This window comes from Anas acuta, chromosome 1 (genome assembly GCF_963932015.1).
Source record: "Anas acuta chromosome 1, bAnaAcu1.1, whole genome shotgun sequence".
NCBI classification, from domain to species: domain Eukaryota; kingdom Metazoa; phylum Chordata; class Aves; order Anseriformes; family Anatidae; genus Anas; species Anas acuta.
The window spans coordinates 173,297,393-173,315,943 of NC_088979.1; the positions used below are offsets into that span (position 1 = coordinate 173,297,393).

The window sequence follows — 18,551 nt, forward strand, 5'->3', positions numbered from 1 at the left end:
AGGGGTCTGGAGAACAAATCTTATGAGGAGCGGCTGAGGGAGCTGGGATTGTTCAGCCTGGCTCAGGGGTGACCTTATCGCTCTCTGTACAGGTACCTTAAAGGAGGCTGTAGCAAGGTGGGGGTTGGTCTATTCTCAAACGTGTCTGGTGACAGGACGAGGGGGAACAGGCTAAAGTTGCGCCAGAGGAGTTTTAGGTTGGATGTTAGGAAGAACTTCTTTACCGAAAGGGTTGTTAGACACTGGAACGGGCTGCCCAGGGAGGTGGTGGAGTCACCATCCCTGGAGGTCTTTAAAAGATGTTTAGATGTAGAGCTTAGGGATATGGTTTAGTGGGGACTGTTTGTGTTAGGTCAGAGGTTGGACTCAATGATCTAGAGGTCTCTTTCAACCTAGAAATTCTGTGATCTGTGATCTATTTGCAATTACACACTGAATATGAAATCTAAAGGAAAAAAGACAGAATGCAACATCAGTTTACTAATAACAGCATTTAAGAGAAGCTGAGAAAGATTACAGACGATTACAATTCGATTCCAATATTAAAAATGTTACTGACTCATACATCATCTTTCTCTTCATCAGCTTAAAAAAGCCTTTCTTCTGTGAAATATTTGAAGTAAAAGCATGTCCCCTGACATATGTTATGTGCTTCCCTGATTTCATTAAGACAGCAAAGTCGAAGCCTGTCTAGAATCTGGTACTGTTTTAAATAGTTAGATGTAGGTGCTTTAATCATGTGATGTGATATACCTCTCTCTTCATTCTGCAGAGAATGCATTTTTCAAAGCACACTAGTATGTCTTGTCACTTGGAAAAAAAGCTCTGCTTACTCTCATCATAGGTAATAGGAGAAACTTTTGTCATGTTTTCTTCAGGAACGTATTTTTCCTAGGCTACTTTTCCTTTTCTATCTTGTGCTCTTACTTTTTTTTTCTCTGTCCTTTACTGTCCTAAATACATCAGTTTCTCACCTCTTTGTCCTGTCACCCATTAGCCTTTTCACCTGTCCAAACAATTTCATTTTGCACAGTTTCCAGATCTTTACGTCTGATCTTACTGCTCCTTTCCTCTTCTAAACCTCACTCAGTCTCATCCATCCCTTTCCTAAAATAAAATAAAGGTATCTAACCAAGCTCTGCAGCAGGCAAGAGCAGCACAGGTGCACTGCCCAGTTCAGGAGAAGGGCGGCAGTTCTGGCAGTGAAGGAGGGGCAAGAAAAGGAAGGTGCAAATACACACATACATGACCCAGGCCCCTCCACTCTTCTCTGTCATGTTAGCAACAATGAAAGTCCCAGACCAAACCAGACTGGATTTGCAGTAAGCCCCTTTCCCTGAAAAGCAAGTGGAGGCTGCTATGGTAATAGCAATTTGTCTCGACTGATTGAGAGGAGGGGCATAATGATGAAATGATCTCTCTCTTACAGTTTGATACTTTCTCCATGAAGAGCTGCCATTGCATATGGAATACTACTGAAACCTTGGATTAAAAACAGCACTTGCAAAACAGAGTGGTGATTTTAGAAGATCCTGATTAATGGAGAGAAACGCCAGAGCCTGGAATCTAGACTTCTGTAAAAGAGATAATTACAGCAGTCCTAAAACAGGTAAGAGAAAGATTTATTACATATTTATCACACCTGTATTCTCTACAGAAATACATATTTATTTATTTTACTTAGCTACTGCACACTGATTAATATGTACATACATAAATTTCATATTATTTAAAGTATCTTTTCATAAATATTGCCTCTGATAGGAAAATTCTTAAACATTATCTAACACTCTACTGTAGTTAATGTTTGCCATATAGGATTTCATTAACCCCCAAGTAAGTACATGAACATCATTTTTAATGAAAGAAATAGTAGCTTAATAGCAATATAGATTGAGTCATTAGGAAGAAAGGAATTGGCTATCAGTACAATGTACTGATCCCACTGCATACAAATACAGCTCTGTATTACTTATTGTCCCCAGTGTATTCTTTTTATATAATGAGCTAAAAGGGTACACTTTGAGAAATACGTAACCGAAGCAGATTGGTGTGTGAATAGGCAGACGTGTGGAAAACCTATACAGGGGAACCATATAAAATTCTTAGAATAATCCAAACAAAACAGCTCCTGTAAAATAAGGACATTTACTGTAAAGATTAGTAAGCAAAAAGGAGCAAGGGACAAAGAGAAAGTGGATAAGGAACAAAATTACATAAAATAAGCTGTTAATTCAGCTTAATCTTTACGTCAGTAAAAAAATAAACAGATATGATGTGGAAGAATGGTTCCTAGGATATATTTATTCATATTGAAGTAAATACTTTAATAAACAAACTCATTAAACATAATGGAACTTTGGAAGTACAAGTTAAATGCCATATAAATGATTAATAGTGATAAACTGTGAGCTGCAATTAGCTGTATACATAGATCAGATTCTCTTCAGTGATACAATGCTTCATAGCTCCAAAAGGAGTTTCATCAAAACTTTATTTTTTAATCAAACGTGTTCATCTATCTACTTCAAGACTTTGGAGGCCGTATCACAGGTACAAGGAGAACAGAGGGAAGTAGAGACTTCATGATTTAGGACACGGCAACAAACCAGAAAGGAAATCAGCTCATCAGTCACGGACAGCATAGTGAGCCACAGTAAGTCAACTTATATTCAGATCAGGTCTTACATCTTCTATAATCAAAAGCATTAAGAAATATGACTTCTTCTAGAAAGAGAAACTCTCTGGATTTTCTGTTACAGCTTGCAGATGCTGCTAAGGGAAAATGACAGAGGAGCCTGTAGATAGTTATTGTTAGAGAGTCACAGATCTAAGCCATATCTCTTTCAGGTCCAGGAAATGAGATAACCCTATAGACAGATAGAAAAACTGAGTCTATAGGTCACTGTTCTAAAATTAAAACTTTTCTAGCAACCTTATATCCATAGCCCATAAGACTGTTGGATTCATTACATTGCTTCTTACAGGAGCGACATACAATTCCTACCCATGACGTTAGCACACTTCCTTGTCTTAATTAGGGGTGCTGGAGCTCATAAACTTCAACTCTTTCTTGGGCATATGACTAATATTTTAATATCAAGCCCTTCATCAAATCAAAGATACTCCTTTCATTTTGGATGACCCATCATGCGATTGATCTTTCTGCCCATTTAGTGTTCCTGGCTATCTCCACCAACAGCTGAAACTGTTTAGCTGGAAAATTAACCACAAAAATCTGCATTTTTAGCTTTGAAAGCCCAATCCTACTTTCATCAAAGTCTGATAAAAAAAAAAAGTCACCGCTGAAATCATTACAGCATATATGCTGATCTACTGGACATCAGTGTAGCTCCAAGTAGTCTCAGGACATGGCAGGGTATGCTGACTGTGTCCACTCAGGTGCACTGAAACTGGGTCTTGATTGTAGAGAAGCCTTCAAATTCTGATGGACAACCACTAGTTCTTGTCCTGTTCTTCTCCTACTATTTATGTTACCTCAGAAAAAGTTTGATTTCTTTCTGAACCTCTTTGATTGTATCCAACCCGTTTGATAGGTTAGAGGTTGGACTCGATGATCTTGAGGTCTCTTCCAACCTAGAAATTCTGTGATTCTGTGATTCTGTGATAGGTTGTAAGGCATTCACACCAATTGCAATGCATGGTGTTCAAAAATCCAGTATCGGTTATGGCTTCTCAGCTCTGCTATAATACGATGAATAAGTAAGAGACAGTGAGAACCTTTTAGAAAATCCAAATATAAACCCCAAGATTCATTGGATTCACGGAAAACGCCTACAGAGCTTCACAGGAAATGCAAAGAATATGGGAAATGAACATAGGCAAATGCAAACACATTTTCTAATGTGACTCTGAGCTCCAAATGCATCTTACCAAGCTGTGCAGTTCCAGCACCTCCAGATACATAACTAACTCCATATAACCCATCCCAGAGTGCAGTCTAGTAAACTGAAGGTAACAAAGGGGACAGGGGATTTATTAGTTCCAGTCTGTAACTGCCTTAGAGCAGTCACAGGGCTACACATCCAGGCTTCATCCAGACTACTTAGAGCAAAGTGGAGCAGGTGGCAGAGCTGGCTGCCTCCTTCCATTCAGACCTACCTACAGTCCTTGTCCAGGAACCTGATGGGATCAGGAATCCCTGGCATTACAACTGCCTCATGCAGCTATGTCCTTGTTTATAGCCAGTTCAGAGCTTATTTATACTGACAACACAAATGGAATGGACTGCGCACTGCCTTCATTCATAGCTATCCAAAAGGAAGGCAGAGAGGTGTAATTCACAATGTAATTCAAAGCACACATGGTGCTTAGCCAAGATGATTTTAGGAAAAAACAATTTCCCTACACATATTAAAATTCCTTTTAACTGAACACATTGTAAAGCAAATGTTACCTAACTGTATTGTACCTATTACAGTGACTATATGTTAAAGAATTTACAAAGTCATCTCATAAATTTTAGTTGAAGAAAAAAATGTATACAAAGTTTGATATTCACAAACACTGTGGAAAATCATATAGGGAAACTGTTCAGTTATCGCAGGTTAAAGTACAGTGTTTCGATAATTAACAAAATACATTTAGAGAGCAAACATTTCCCACCTGTAAAATATACTGGGAGGTGAACATACGGCTTTCTATCTTTCTGCAAAGTCATTTGCAGAAAGTCAGTTGCTGAGCTTCTAGAGAAACCACTTTTCATCTTCACTTTATTCAGTACAGTCTGAACTAACTTTTTGTAAGTTCGTTGGGTAAATGTGCAAAGCTCAATAATGCAGTTTCTATTTAGCAGGTCATCACTGCAGCTCTTGTTATATTCTGACCTATGCCTGTGAACACACCTGTGGAAGTCATTTTGTGTTAAGGAATACCTGTCTTCCTATCAAACGTTGTTGTGGATTCTGAGCTATAAATGGCTGTTTTTATGACTGTCAAACAAGCTCCAGCTTGGGCAAACCTTACAGATTAACATCTCTTTCATTGTTTGGAGCGAGGTTCTTGGCACATTTTTATTTAAAATCTGTTGGTCTCTTTTTCCCCTTCAGGCACACTCTATGGAAAGACGATGAACAGCACATGCATTTTCATTTGCAACACTAATTCCAAGATGGAGTGGTACTGTTATTTGCTGATTCTGGTTTGCTTTTTCATTCTGTTGGTGGGATTTCTAGGCAACATACTTGCCCTGCGACATTATGTGTGCTGCAGGAAGACATGGACTACTAACAGCATATTTCTGTTTAATTTGGCACTTTGTGACTTCACTTGGATTCTCATGGCACCTTTTTCAGTATACTATAGTCTCCAGAGGCCAGAGAACTATTCCAGTCAAACGTTTTATCACATCATAAGACTATTTTTTAGTATTAATATCTACGGAAGTGTCTGCTTCCTGACATTCATCAGTTTTGACAGATACGTAGGTGCTGTCCATCCTATCAGTTCATTAACGTGGTGGGACAAAGGAAAGGCCACGTCTTGTACTATTGCTGTATGGATCTTCATAGTCACTGCATCGGTGCCAGAGATCTTTTACACAATTGAAGTGGGAAGACATGACATCCCAGATAACGAGGATAGCACTGGAGGACCTTTACAATTTGCCGTGCCATTTGTACTCTCCAAGATTGTCTTGAGATTCCTAATTCCAGTCACAGTCATCTTTACATGCTATATGTTGACTCTCAAAGCGTTGCTACAACTCAGTAAACGCCAGCAGAGAAGGAACAGAATCATTAGGCCTTTTTTATTGATTTCAGCTGCTATGATTTTATTTGCTGTTTGTTTCACACCTTATCATGTCATGATGATGGTGACACTAATTTACAAAATAACTTGTCAAGCACCCTGTGGAAGCACAAATATGTTGTTTGCTGTTTATCAGATCACAGAGATCATCTGCAGCATCAGTAGCTGCCTCGACCCAATCATTTTTACAGTAGCAAATAAGACATTCTATCAAAGAATGAAAGATATAAACTGTCATCCCAAACGCCAGTGCTGCTGTTGTCTGACACGTAAGGTAAGGGACATCATTCTGTCCCCAAGAACGGTGACTTAAATGTCAATCTACAAAGACACGCATCTCTTCCTACCCATTTGGCTTTGTACCATTAGAGCAGTTTAAAATTTCATCTCCTGTATAGCACAGCAATCTCCTGAGTAAGCAAGAAAAGACAGCAATGCAGGGTAAAACCTGACATGCAAATCAACTAGAAAAGAAACATTAGCAACTCCTGGCTTTCCAGAACTGGCATTTTAAATATCATTGTCATAAATACACCTTAATTTATTGTGACATAGCACTTCTTCCCTGTACATACATGTGATATGGAATGAACAATGAATAAAAGCTCTAAGTAGCTACCTTAGTTCTTGGCCAGAAAAATGTCAAGCACATTGTGTTGGGGAATTTCCTTATAGCTTCTATTAATTATTTTTTCATATGTTCAGAAGTGCTGTTGTGGTTGGACTGTGCAATTAATAAGAATCATGATGCTAACAGCTGAACTTCTTGAGCATTTGTAGAGAGGCTTTCTGTAAGTATCTAATTTTAATTCTATAAGTCCTTATAGAGTAGAGTGCACTAGAGTTCCTCTGGCACTGCCAGTGGAACCTCATTAACCTGGATAAATTCAGCAGATTTCCAAAAACAAACAAACAAAATGATAAGGTAACATCCCTAAGGATAGTCACATAGTGAGTCTATCCTGAAGCAAACAAACACCAGGTTGTTTGGCAGGGAACTCTGAACTCATCAACAGGGAGAAGCATGCCAAGGAGAAGTTCTGAAATACAAAGGGGGCTGAGCTGCAAGAAGAATAAGAGACACTGCCCTCTTATAGAGAGTATTTTTTGTCTTGCTCATTTAGGCTCTTAGCATCAGTTTCAGGGCAGCCTAAGGTAATCAGTCTAGAGTGGACTTTTCTTTATAGCCATTGAAGAACATCCATCTGTCTTCAGCAGTCATTAAATATGTGCTCTCCCAACATACATGGGCAAAGTCATGCTTTGTAATCAACCACCTGCTTTCTTGCCAAGAAATACCTTAATTATAAAAGCCTATATATTACTAAGCTCATTAACTATATTTTCAGAAATTAATGACACAGTACGTTTTAATATACTTTTTCCAGTATACTATTTTTTTTATTCCCCGAGTTTTAATATGATTTTGTTCTCACATTGCTATGTAAAAATAATTCTACTCTCCATTGGCATTAAATCTCACTTGTTGAATGTTTCAATTGTGTTGAGTATATATTCATGTATACATGTATATATATATAAAATACTTAGAACATTGTTTTTTTCTAATTTTTTTCAACTGTGATTGAAATATCTGTGATATCAGGTCCTGATAATCTGAAACACTTCAGATAGGTTTGGATGTATATAAATGAGGATCTCATAGCAAAATTGCCTGTCTATATTCTGTTCAGTGGAGTTACACACTCACCTCATTGTAAATTCTGCTTTTATTCATTTGATGTCTTCTTAATCCTTAATTTTCTCATATTTTAAAGGAAGAATACTTTGTTTTATGCATGAGTTGTCTTTTGTAAACATGGCAGGGTTATTAGCAGTGCACTAGCTTCCTTAAGAGAGTTTGTTAAGCTCTGAATGGGCACACATCGGCAGTTATCTGCTCTAGTGTATGCTCACATCGCAAACTGATACAGAAACAATGTCACTGTCATTTAGTGGCAGCGGTGCTCTCAGCATGAGAAGGGATAGGACAGGAGAGATAAGTGTGAAGCTCTGCAATAAATGAGTTTATTGCTCCCACTGGATTGCACCACCAAGTTTGTAAACAGTGAGCTATTTCCAAAACCAAACACTTGCTATTTTTATCTTCTAAACTATCTTTAAAGCTACAGATATGCTGTCTCTTTCTCACTTCAGTATTGCTTTTCATCAAGTTAATTTGTCCGTAAAATTCAATGTGAAATCAAAATATGTTTTTCTGCACACAAAGTCAAACATAAAAGCTTAATGCAGTTCTCATTGCTCACTATGTAGATGGTAATGTTACTATTACATTATTAAGCTACTACCATTAGAAAGGTCTTCTGTTGTTAAAGAAGAAATAAGCATTCAACTCAGAAGAAATTGTGAAAAACGTGATCAAAGGCATTTCTTGATTTTGGAAATATAGATATAGATATATATTTCCTCTTAGAATTGCAGCCTTTATAACACCTTTGATTGCAACCTGTGGTCACAAGTCCCCAAAGTTAGCAAGAATAAAATCAAAAATTTCAATCAAAGACTGGATTGAAAACCTGCAGCAAGCTCAACAATGGAAAAGCATCACAGATGACCCTTCCACAACTCACATGCAATGCCTTTTGCAAGCAGCATTAACATGGATCACTCAGATTCTCAAGCAAAGTCATGTTTTTCACTGCCTGTGTTTCAGTGTGTAAAAATGAAAAACTTGTTTTAGGAAATGCTTTAAAGTCTATGTGACAGTCTGACTCAAAAAGTTTTCTGTAAGATAAGGAGAAATTTCATTCTGGCCAGGTAATCAGAACATAAGATATGTTTAACTGAAGGAGAATGACCTTTATAGTCTCTGTGTGACAGAACTATGCAGAATACAGATAAAAAGATGCAAAAGGAGGCAAAATGAGCTGCTTTCTGCTGTCTGTCAGCATCACCCTACCAAAGGACTGCATGGTCCAGGGCACACGTGATGGAGCGATGCCAGAAATGGCCATCATGGTCCTGGGGGAATATTAAGGAGTGCTGTAAGTGCTGTGCCCAATGACCAGGAAAGGACAGGGGAAGCAAAGAGGCAGGGAGCTCTTTTTCCAGGCAAGAATCCTGATCTCAGCCAACTCAAAAGATAAAAATTGCCATGAAATAGCGTCTATCAAGATGATATGGATTTCTGCTGCATATCTTTTGATCCTCCCTGACTTCCAAGGATTTCAGCAAGAGATACAGGCAGCATGGATGGTAGCCCTGCTCCATATGCTTCGCTGGGTAAAAGCAGTAGAAAACTGGAGACTCCTCTAGTTTACTGTATAAGGCAGGTGGCCCAGGTCCTCAGCCCACAGTTCTGGGTTCATCTGCAGAACAAGGGACACACTGTTTGGACACTGAAATGCTTTGAAAAAACACTTTCTGCTTTTCTCCTTTTTGTATTCCACAGACAGAAGATTATGGGATAAACTGTATTACAAAAATAAATACTCCTCTCCATGTCTGTTTCTGTAGCTGGATGGAATGGCCCACAAACCTATAAAAGCTCACCAGTTTTCTATCAAGAAAGCCATCAATAACAAGATGCTCACAGACACATGAGAACGTGGGGAAGGAAAAGCAAACAAACCACCTTATACCCCAAAAAGATTATTCCCAGACAACCCCAAATAATGAAGAACAGAAGAGGAAAAAAATGAAGACATCCAAATAAATAAATAAATAAATAAGCTATCTGTGTCACAGTGCCTCTGTTGCCTGTTCTCCCATCTCAAGCATCTTCTACAACATGCCTTGTATTGGGTTGAGTCTATAGGCACAATCTAGTATTTAAAGATCATCTTTAGGACACAAACTCCTTACAAAAAATCATCCACTCTTTTCCCTCTGCTGTTCAGATAGCAGTTCCTTATGATAATTAGCGGTGAATACTCCCTGGTAGCTGACAAGGCTTCTAGACATTGTTTGCCTGCTCATAAGAGATGCTATAATCAATTAAACACACTTTTAAAAAGTGTTTTTGTTCAACCAGGCTGAACTAATGTTAATGTTCTCCTGACTGAAATCAAAGGTTTTCTACAAAGTAAGAATTAAAAGGCACAAAGCATCTGTTCGTATTTACTTGGTCTTATTTTTGTTTGGAAATAAAAGCTCCTAAAATGTTTTATTATAATATTCTGCAGATAGTTTGACATACACATATAAAATCAAATAAGATTATTCCATTTTCCTACAATAAGTGAACAATAAACTGAACAGATAAGAGCCAAAGTCAACATCTTCTATGATGACAAATATGTTGCAGTACTGGTTCCTCACAGACCACTGTTTGGATTAAATCTGATGCCATGGTATCTAATTAAATGCCCAGCTGTTCTAATGAGTTTGAACACACCAGTTAACGTGGTAATAATTTATTAGCCTACAAAACTGACTGCCAGGTATGGGCAGCTTTCACGTACCACTTCTAGATTCTGAGATGCTACAGTGAGGGACATCTTTATAAGGTACTAGATGAATACAAAATGACCCACGGCCCAAGAGGTTTGAGTACTTATGTATGTGATCAACTGAGGTCAGAGAAACAACTTCCTTATATATTACTGTAAAAGTCACCATTGTTTTGCAAGCAAACAATGTCAAAACAGAGAGCTCTAAGCTGAAGATGTAAATAGACCTACAGATGGCCCAAAGGTGCTTTGTAAGGTAATCCATCTTTATGCATTCACCATTCTGCACTTGCCCATTCGATACTTGCATCTCACACACAAACCACCTGAAATTTTCACATATTAAGATACAAGCTTTCCTTTTTAAAATAAAAGTGTTAAAATGCTCCTAAGCTTTTGGGTTTCACTTCAGAATACATAAACCAATGTACTCTGATACCAAAGTTTTTCTTTTCTACGCCTCAGAAGCATTGTGCTTGGAAAAGGGCCATGGCAAACAGTACAACAAGGCCGATAACATACTTCACCTTTGTTCACTGCTTTCACACGTGGAAGTCAATGCTCTTTAGACAGAAGAAAAAAAATATCTCCACACCAATTCAACTGCTGGAGAAACCAAGGCAGAGGCAGGTAGTGCAACCAAGTCCATCCAACCATCTCAGAGGGAAATGGGGTGGTTCCGCTGTCCTAGGGAAATGTCCCAGTCTCCCATGTCTCCCAATGCTGTCCACAAACCACACACTGGGCTCGTGCTTCCCCCCCGCCTGTGGCTGGGCCTGTGCCCCACACCTCTGCATGGGTCACGCCACCTCCCCCACAGCCACCCCTACACCTGACACAGGCAGTCAAAGCCCAGCTGTGAGGGCATGTGCCAACAGCCTGCAGAGAATTACTGCTCGGATATGCTCTCTCCCTTCTTTTTCACATGGTTCAGTGTGGACGGGGCTTTCTCCAGCTGAGGAAGGTCAGCCTTAGTCAGGGAGGACTGCAGTTCTCACCTTTCACACTCTAAAGTAAAAGCAGCCTGATGCCACAAAACATACACAGTCAAGGTCTCAGCTACTGACCTGGCCAGCAGAGCAATGCCTTCACACAGCACTCCATGTACTATGGGAACCCAGGACCTCTGGTTTCCTGCCAGTCCAGCCAATCCCACTCAGAAGACCAGCACTATTAGCCAAGACATCTCCATCAGGTTTCTGGCGGAGCCTGTCTTAAATTTTGGTGGTCACAGGGACATGGTGTGAACTAGAAACTGCAGGTGAAGCAGATGCTGGTGAAATGCATTTTCAGGAGGTGGCACCTAGATGAGCGGACAGTGAGGTGGACTGATAACTGGCTGGATGGCAGGGCTCAGAGGGCTGTGCTCAGTGGTGCAGTCTGGTTGGAGGCCTGTACCTAGCAGCATCCTGCAAGGCTCTGTAATGGGTCCAGTGTTGTTCAACTTACTCATCACGACCTGGATGATGAAAGAGAGCATGTCGTCAGTAATTTTGGTGATGACGCAAAGCAGGGAAGGGTGGCTGATACCCCAAAGGGCCATGCTGCCATTCAAAGGGACCTCCACAGGCTGGGGGGTTGGGCCTAGAGGAACCTCATGAGATTCAACAAGGGCAAGTGCAGGGTCCTGCACCTAGGGAGGAACAATCCCAAGCACCACTACAGGCTGGGCGCTGACCTGCTGGACAGCAGCAGCAGCTCTACAGAGGGACCTGGGAGTCCTGGTGGACATTAGGCTGACCATGAGCCAGCAGTGTGCCCTTGTGGCCAAGAAGGCCAACAGTACCCTGGGCTGCATTCAGAGCAACGTTGCCAGCAGGTCAAGGGAGGTGATCCTTCCCCTCTGCTCAGCCCTGGTGAGGCCACACCTGGAGTATTGTGTCCAGTTCTGGGCTCCCCAGTACGAGGGGCATGGGGCTACTGGAGCGAGTCCAGAGGAGGGCTACAAAGATGATGAGAGAACTGGAGCATCTGTCATACGAGGACAGGCTGAGAGAGCTGGGCCTGCTTAGCCTGGAAAAGAGAAAAACTGAGGGGAGACCTCATCAATGTGTATAAATATCTGAGGGGAGGGTGTCAAGAGGACAGAGCCAGTCTCTTTTCAGTTGTGCCCAGTGACAGGACAAGAGGCAACAGGCACAAACTGAAGCCCAGGAAGTTCCATCTGAATATGGGGGGACACTTCTGTACTGTGAGGGTGACAGAGCACTGGAACAGGTTGCCCAGAGAGGTTGTAGAGTCTCCTCCTCTGGAGATATCCCACCTGGATGCCATCCTGCGCAATGTGCTCTGGGTGATCCTGCTTCGCAGGGAGGTTGGACTAGATGAGTGTGCAGGCAGGCTTAATTCTGCATTTTTCTACATCCGTCAATTTCCATTACACAGATTTTAAATGTAATTTTAATTAGAGACTTAACTCTTCCTGTCATCATTACATCAGCCTTAAACAATTGTGCTGATGCAGTTAAAAGAAAAACTAAAAAAAAAATAGATATTGATTTCCTATCATGTTTTAGAACAATTTTCAGTAGGAAAGCAGCTGAAAATCCTGCCATGGCAAAACAAAATGCTAACATTTTCACTTGTGAAGTGCAGATTTTCTGACTTTACTTGACTGTATCCCAGGTTATAAAATGATCATGAAAAAAATCTCTATTTAGATGTCCTAAATACTGCATATTTGTACTGCATAACAAAAAGTTGGTTAGAGGGTATATAAGGATGAATTATGTTATTACACTCCTTATTCTTTATGATTTTTTAGCATTTTTAAGCAGCTGCTTTTTTAACTGCCAGAGCTATAAAAGTAATTCCATTATCCTCCTCCTTTTTCTCATTCTAGAGTTTCAATAAATTCCATCAACTTACTTGCAGTACCTAGTAGAAACTACAGTTATTCTCTGAGTCTTCTCTGAATTTACTGGAACTCAAATTTCACAATAAGTAACAGAAGCATTACAGTATTTATATCCTATATAATGCTGATGCTGAACTTTGAAGGGCAGGACTGTAATCTCTGTTTCTCAATACCACTTTAGTGACACTGCAATGACTTGTCAAAATAATTTGTTCATTTTTTTAAAAAACTGTTTGTTCTTTTTTCCTGACACTGCACTGAAAGTGATTCACAAGCTTATTTTTAACAAAAACAACAAAAAATAGATTTGCTTACAACCTATCTACCATGCAGTCCTTTCAAAAAGAAACATTTGTAAAGCATCTTAGTCAGAAAACAAAGCAGATTTTGTCCTTGCCCATCAAGGAGCAGCCATAGGTTTACAAAGAGTCATTGTGGTAAATTGTCCAAATTGCAGTATTGTGTCAAAGCAAATTACAAACCTGACTGTGGTGTTACAATTTAATATGCTTATATGTATATAGCTTAATATGTTTACATAATAACAAGTATGCACAATAAATATTTAGCCTGATATGAATAAGGAACATCCCTTTCTTTCAAACACACCAAGCTGAGGTTGACAGAAGGCAACCACCCCACAACTAACTCTGAACTGGAACTCAAGAGAGGTTTGACAACGAGCTTTGCCACTAGTTTTCTACAGGACTAAGGCAAACCATGCTGTCTCTGGGACTCACTGGCAGGAATGTAAGGTCCAGAATGAACGTGCATGCTCAGCTATCAAGGAGTGGCAGATATCAAGAGAGAAAAGAGATTTACATTTTCTTGAGTCAAAAAGTTCGGTCAGACACAGGAGATGGCACGTCCTAATAAAAAGAAATTGTGTCTTGAAGGTTGAGAAACAATGCTCATTTTAATTAAAAAGAAAACAACAACAAAAGAAGCTAGACTCTCTCCTGGCCAACAACAAGGAGAGAACAAAGTACATTATTTTTTGGCCAGACCCCCACAGCAGACTCATGAAAGATGAGCTCCCTGCTCAAAGTTCTCTCTCTCTGAGGCATAAAGTATGCAGAAGAGAAAAAAAAGAAACCGTGAGCAGAGACAGCTTTCTGATATAATCTCTATATGTTCAGATTAAGCATGTGTTTTGCTTTGTTTCTCATCTTCAATAAATATTTGCAATTATGCTGTCTGTTTTGGACACTGGGAATAAATCTCACAGTTCACAAGCAGACACCCCAGAGGTTATACAGTGTGTTTGCATTTCAGATGCACAAGGCAAGCAGAGAATTGATGTTGTAGGACTGAGAGGTTGTATATTCCAGCGACAATCAAGAAGGCTGTCTAGCTTACCATGAAAGACTCAGGAATTCACTTAGATTTGAGCATTTTCAGATTCAGAGAAAACTATTATTTCATAAGCTATACATTTCTCAACTAGCATCTGCATACGTGTCCAGAGAGACACACGTCTGAACACCAAAAGGGACTTCACCAGTTAGTCAAGTCCTAGCCCAATATTAGTGTGTGCTGCAAACACAAAACCAGTGAATTGGGTATGTTTTCACTGGTTAAAGCATTTGCAAGACCTATTTCAACTGTGGGATGAAGTTTCCAGATGTTGATTTATTTATTTTTTTCAGAAAAAGGTCAAGTTCTCTACTTTAATAAAACAGGATTATGTTTAGAGAAGTAAAAAGAGGAACTGTAACTATACCTTCTAACTACCTGCAAATTGGACTTCCTGTATTTGACAAAGGAACCCAATGAATATTAGAGACTTAAGTGCTCCATGCAGATAGCTTCCATTAATGCACCTAACAAAACTTCTGCAATTACATCACTGTAAGCATTGCTCATTAATTCCAGTTTGCCGATCTAGATATAGCACATCATTTGTGTGTATTATGTGGGAACACTCTGTGATACTGTCCAAAAAGGAATATTAACAGCATAGAAACGGAAAGAGTAGAAATCTGCAATATCAGTGAAACCACCAGATACATTTCAACTAGCAGCATCTTTGGAAAAATTGAATTTTAAATAATTTGATACTATGTTATTTGCAAAACTAAGCAACCATGGCAAATAGTGTATTGACAAATTTATTGAGTAAACATATCTTTCCTGGAAATAAATTGAATGGAGAAACTGTTACCAATCAGTGAAATTTTGAACAAAATAACAACTTTGTAGCAAATTTCATCTGGAGCTCAATCAGAGCTAATGAACCCAAATTTTCATTACCAAAAAAAAGCTAAAGAGTGGGTAGGTTCCACAGCAGAGCACATGGAAATACAATTTTATGGCATGCGCATAGAAAGCTTGTACGTCAGCAGTTTGGGCCAGAGAGGAGTGGTTATTGAAAAATGTGATGTTTTTTCCAAATATATGCTTTCCCTATTCAGGTTTGTTTTAAAATAGATTTCCAATTTAATCATTAATATATTATACAGAAACACTCATTATTATTATTCTTCTACCATATTTAAGTTTCCTAATTTCAATAAACTGTTTACCTGACTGTCATATTCACCCAATACCACTAGAAGGTGCTCCTCTGTTGAAAGATAATTACTTCTGTCTGGATCGCTTCTCACAGCCAATTTTCCTCTGATAGCTGCGGTTCTGGTCAGGTGTTTACACAGGCTGTAATTGCAACAACCGCCCCTGTTCTACAACAGCAGGACCTCGTGTGTCATAGCCATTAACGCAGCATGGGAACAGCAGATCTGCTGTCACCCATTTGCTTCACCTGTGAGTATCCTGGCTGAGTAGGACTCCAGGGAGTTTTGCTGGAAGGTGAGGTGGGGAAACTGTGGTAGATCTGGCACCTCACGAAGAGCCGCAGTTTCTCTGAGGTTAGGAAAAACTCATTCCTGGAGTACCTTAGAACAGAACGCATTCATCCCTGGAGAGACACGTGGCTGAAGGCAGGAGGGTCCAACATTTTAAAAGAGGGCAACCATACAAACAGAAGCATATAATCTGCACCACTTCCACATCAACAGCTTCAGGACACCATACTGTACCTGGAAATAAGTCATATTTCATAGGCAGAACTCTGTGAGCCTCAACTGAGTTAAGATTTAGTTTGCTAGGGATCTGATAACCAGAAAGGCATTCTGACTACCCCGAGTGCATACAGACTGTCTCTGCAAGCTCCTCACAAATACAAGAAAGAACTGAAATAATTGCTGTTCTTCTAATGAAAAGCTTCAGCCTTCATTCTATTTGAAGAGTTAAATTTTCTGTTATGTGCTGTTGGGTAAGACTTTGGTGAGAAAAGGGAAAGAAAAGGGAAATAAGGAAGTACCGACTGGCTAAAGCAAGATTCTGGCTCTTTCAGGTGTGAAATTTGGAAAAAATCTTCAAGTGACCATTATGGAATTCAAATATTTTGGTGTACTTTGAGAGCCTGTATTTCATCAGCTTTTTTACCTTGGACAATATCCACTAGAAAGCCCATTTTCACTGAAAGATGGCAAAGGAAAAAAGTGTCCATAGAATTCAAGGAGTGAATCTTTAAACCATCTTTAACGTCTGCCCCAGGGAGAAGATTGCTGCTGGTGAGGACACGTACTTGGGCTTTCATAAGCTTTGGCATCACAAGGGAAGCAAACACAGCGCTCCTCAACTGGAGTTCCTCAACAGGAGCATTTTGCAGAGGCTCTTGCAAGAGGCAAACTAAGCTTAGAAGCTACACAAATAGGGTTTGGTTCACCAGACAGGTCTGAGTGACCAAAACTGAAATAATTAGAGGAGAAAGATGCTGGTAAGCTGTTCAGGAAGAAAGCCTGTTCCCTCCACCTCTATATGTTAATATGGCAAACATTCCCAGGGAACACAACCCTATTCCCTGGGAAATGTGATACTATTACAGAAAATTACTCCACCCCTAAAGGTGTATCCGTCCTATTTTCACATGGAAATTAATTTATACAGTTCGAGATCTGAGAGTTTAAATGTAAAAGAAACAATAAAACATGTAAATGATACAGCTTTCAGATCCAGTATGCTTTATGTGCAGCATGATACTGCACAGTATCTTTGCCTTCAAATAGCTAAAAAAGAGCTCTCCATCTTGCAATGCCAGTGTCTTAATAAGAAATAGACAGAAATGGTAAATGGCACTTGTTTTCTTGAGGTTACAGAGCACCTTCTCAGTCCTGCTGCTAAATGTTTCCATTTCCTTTCAGAGGAAGATCCTTTCCCTTACAGACTAAGGCATGTAAACCTCTTTGATAGAATCAAATCCCTTCACTCATTTTGAAGTAGTATTTATTTTAGGAATATCTTTTTAGACTACGTTCAATACATCTTGTACGGTAGTGAGGAAAAACAACCACAAATTTTGTCTTGAGACATTTACAATGGTCACAAAATATTCACTGAGACTCCTTAAGAGGTCTGTTTATAAAGGGATTAAATATAACATGAATTATTCAGCCAAAATAAATAGTGCCGTTCATACTGCCAGAAACACCCATTTCACAGTGATGTGCTGCGGAATACACACATTCTTCTTGGAAGAAACAGTCTTTGAAGGACTTCACCTTTCCATTATAAATCACAGCCAGTAAATAACTAGAAGACACTTAACTTGCTTCCCTCAATGAGCCAAATCATGCAAGATGGCTTTATGGCGTACCTCTGGAAGGACAAGGTTTGTAACTGTAAAAATGAAAAACAGAGATTAAATATAACTTAGGGTAGGTAGCATGAGAAGTTCTGGACTGAGTTTTGTTCTGCTAAAGGAATTCAAGGCATCAGTCTGACTTCCAGTGCACTACCTACAATACAGAGTGAATGAAGAACCTGTGCTCCACAGCAAATGGAACAACTTTTCCAGGGGGAAAGTCTCCTCTGGAGAAGCTGAGCTATGAGGGGGAACTTGTACAGCATTACTGGAAGCAGGAGAACTAAGAATGTTTGAAATATCGCCACAGAACACAATATCAGATGAGACTTTAACACTGACACAGAAAGGATCTCAGAGCTCCAGTGTTCATGGGTGCTGAGGGTAAGACTCTTTCAGGTAAGTTGTGGGCCCACCCTGTGCAGACAGCACTGTTGCAGTGTGGTCCCATTGACTCTGAAAAGATTACTCATGCCTGCATTTGTTTTGGTATGTGTCAATAGCACTGCAATCAGTCTCTAGAAGTTTTTGCTTTCTCCATCTGCAGCCTCAGAAAACAAAATCTGTAGATATCCCCAGGAGAGAAATACTTCTGTTTCACTTTTTGAATTTAGATAGATCATATAGAAGTGACCCCTAATCTAAATAAATCTGCTTCACCTTTTGCTGCCACAGAGAGGGGGTGCTTGGGGTGTAAGCACAGCCCAAACCACTTTGAAGTGATCTACCCTGGTACGTATCAGAAAGAACATCCATCGAAGTGGAAGGCATGGAGAAAATTATTGAAAAACCTTTACATTTTCAATTTTTATATGAAAGTGATACAAAATTGAATGCTGTGCTAAGCGCTGAATTCCCTGGGGCA

General features: G+C 39.6%; 2 protein-coding genes across 9 annotated transcripts in view; one reads left to right on the plus strand and one right to left on the minus strand.

Annotated features, from left to right (window-relative positions):
* Window positions 1–18,551, minus strand: part of TMEM117 (transmembrane protein 117) — a 216,183-nt gene that overhangs the window by 182,958 nt on the left and 14,674 nt on the right. The gene's annotated exons all lie outside the window — the stretch shown is intronic.
* LOC137849613 (P2Y purinoceptor 1-like) lies at window positions 1,476–9,728 on the plus strand. Of its 3 annotated transcripts, XM_068669367.1 has the most exons (3): window positions 1,476–1,609; window positions 2,533–2,656; window positions 5,070–9,728. In XM_068669367.1, the coding sequence occupies exon 3, from the start codon at window positions 5,090–5,092 to the stop codon at window positions 6,083–6,085; it is 996 nt and encodes a 331-aa protein (XP_068525468.1). In that variant the 5' UTR covers window positions 1,476–1,609; window positions 2,533–2,656; window positions 5,070–5,089; the 3' UTR covers window positions 6,086–9,728. The 3 variants fall into 3 exon arrangements, with proteins under 3 accessions (XP_068525468.1, XP_068525471.1, XP_068525470.1); XM_068669370.1 differs by lacking the exon at window positions 2,533–2,656 and having other exon boundaries at window positions 1,540–1,609; XM_068669369.1 differs by lacking the exon at window positions 1,476–1,609 and having other exon boundaries at window positions 2,348–2,656.

Bases quoted from the DNA above. Each gene is read 5' to 3' on its own strand.
- LOC137849613 (XM_068669370.1), top strand. From the start codon at position 1,540: ATGGAGAGAAACGCCAGAGCCTGGAATCTAGACTTCTGTAAAAGAGAT. The intron at 1,610-5,069 runs GTAAGAGAAAGA...TTTCCCCTTCAG, and splicing joins TTACAGCAGTCCTAAAACAG to GCACACTCTATGGAAAGACG.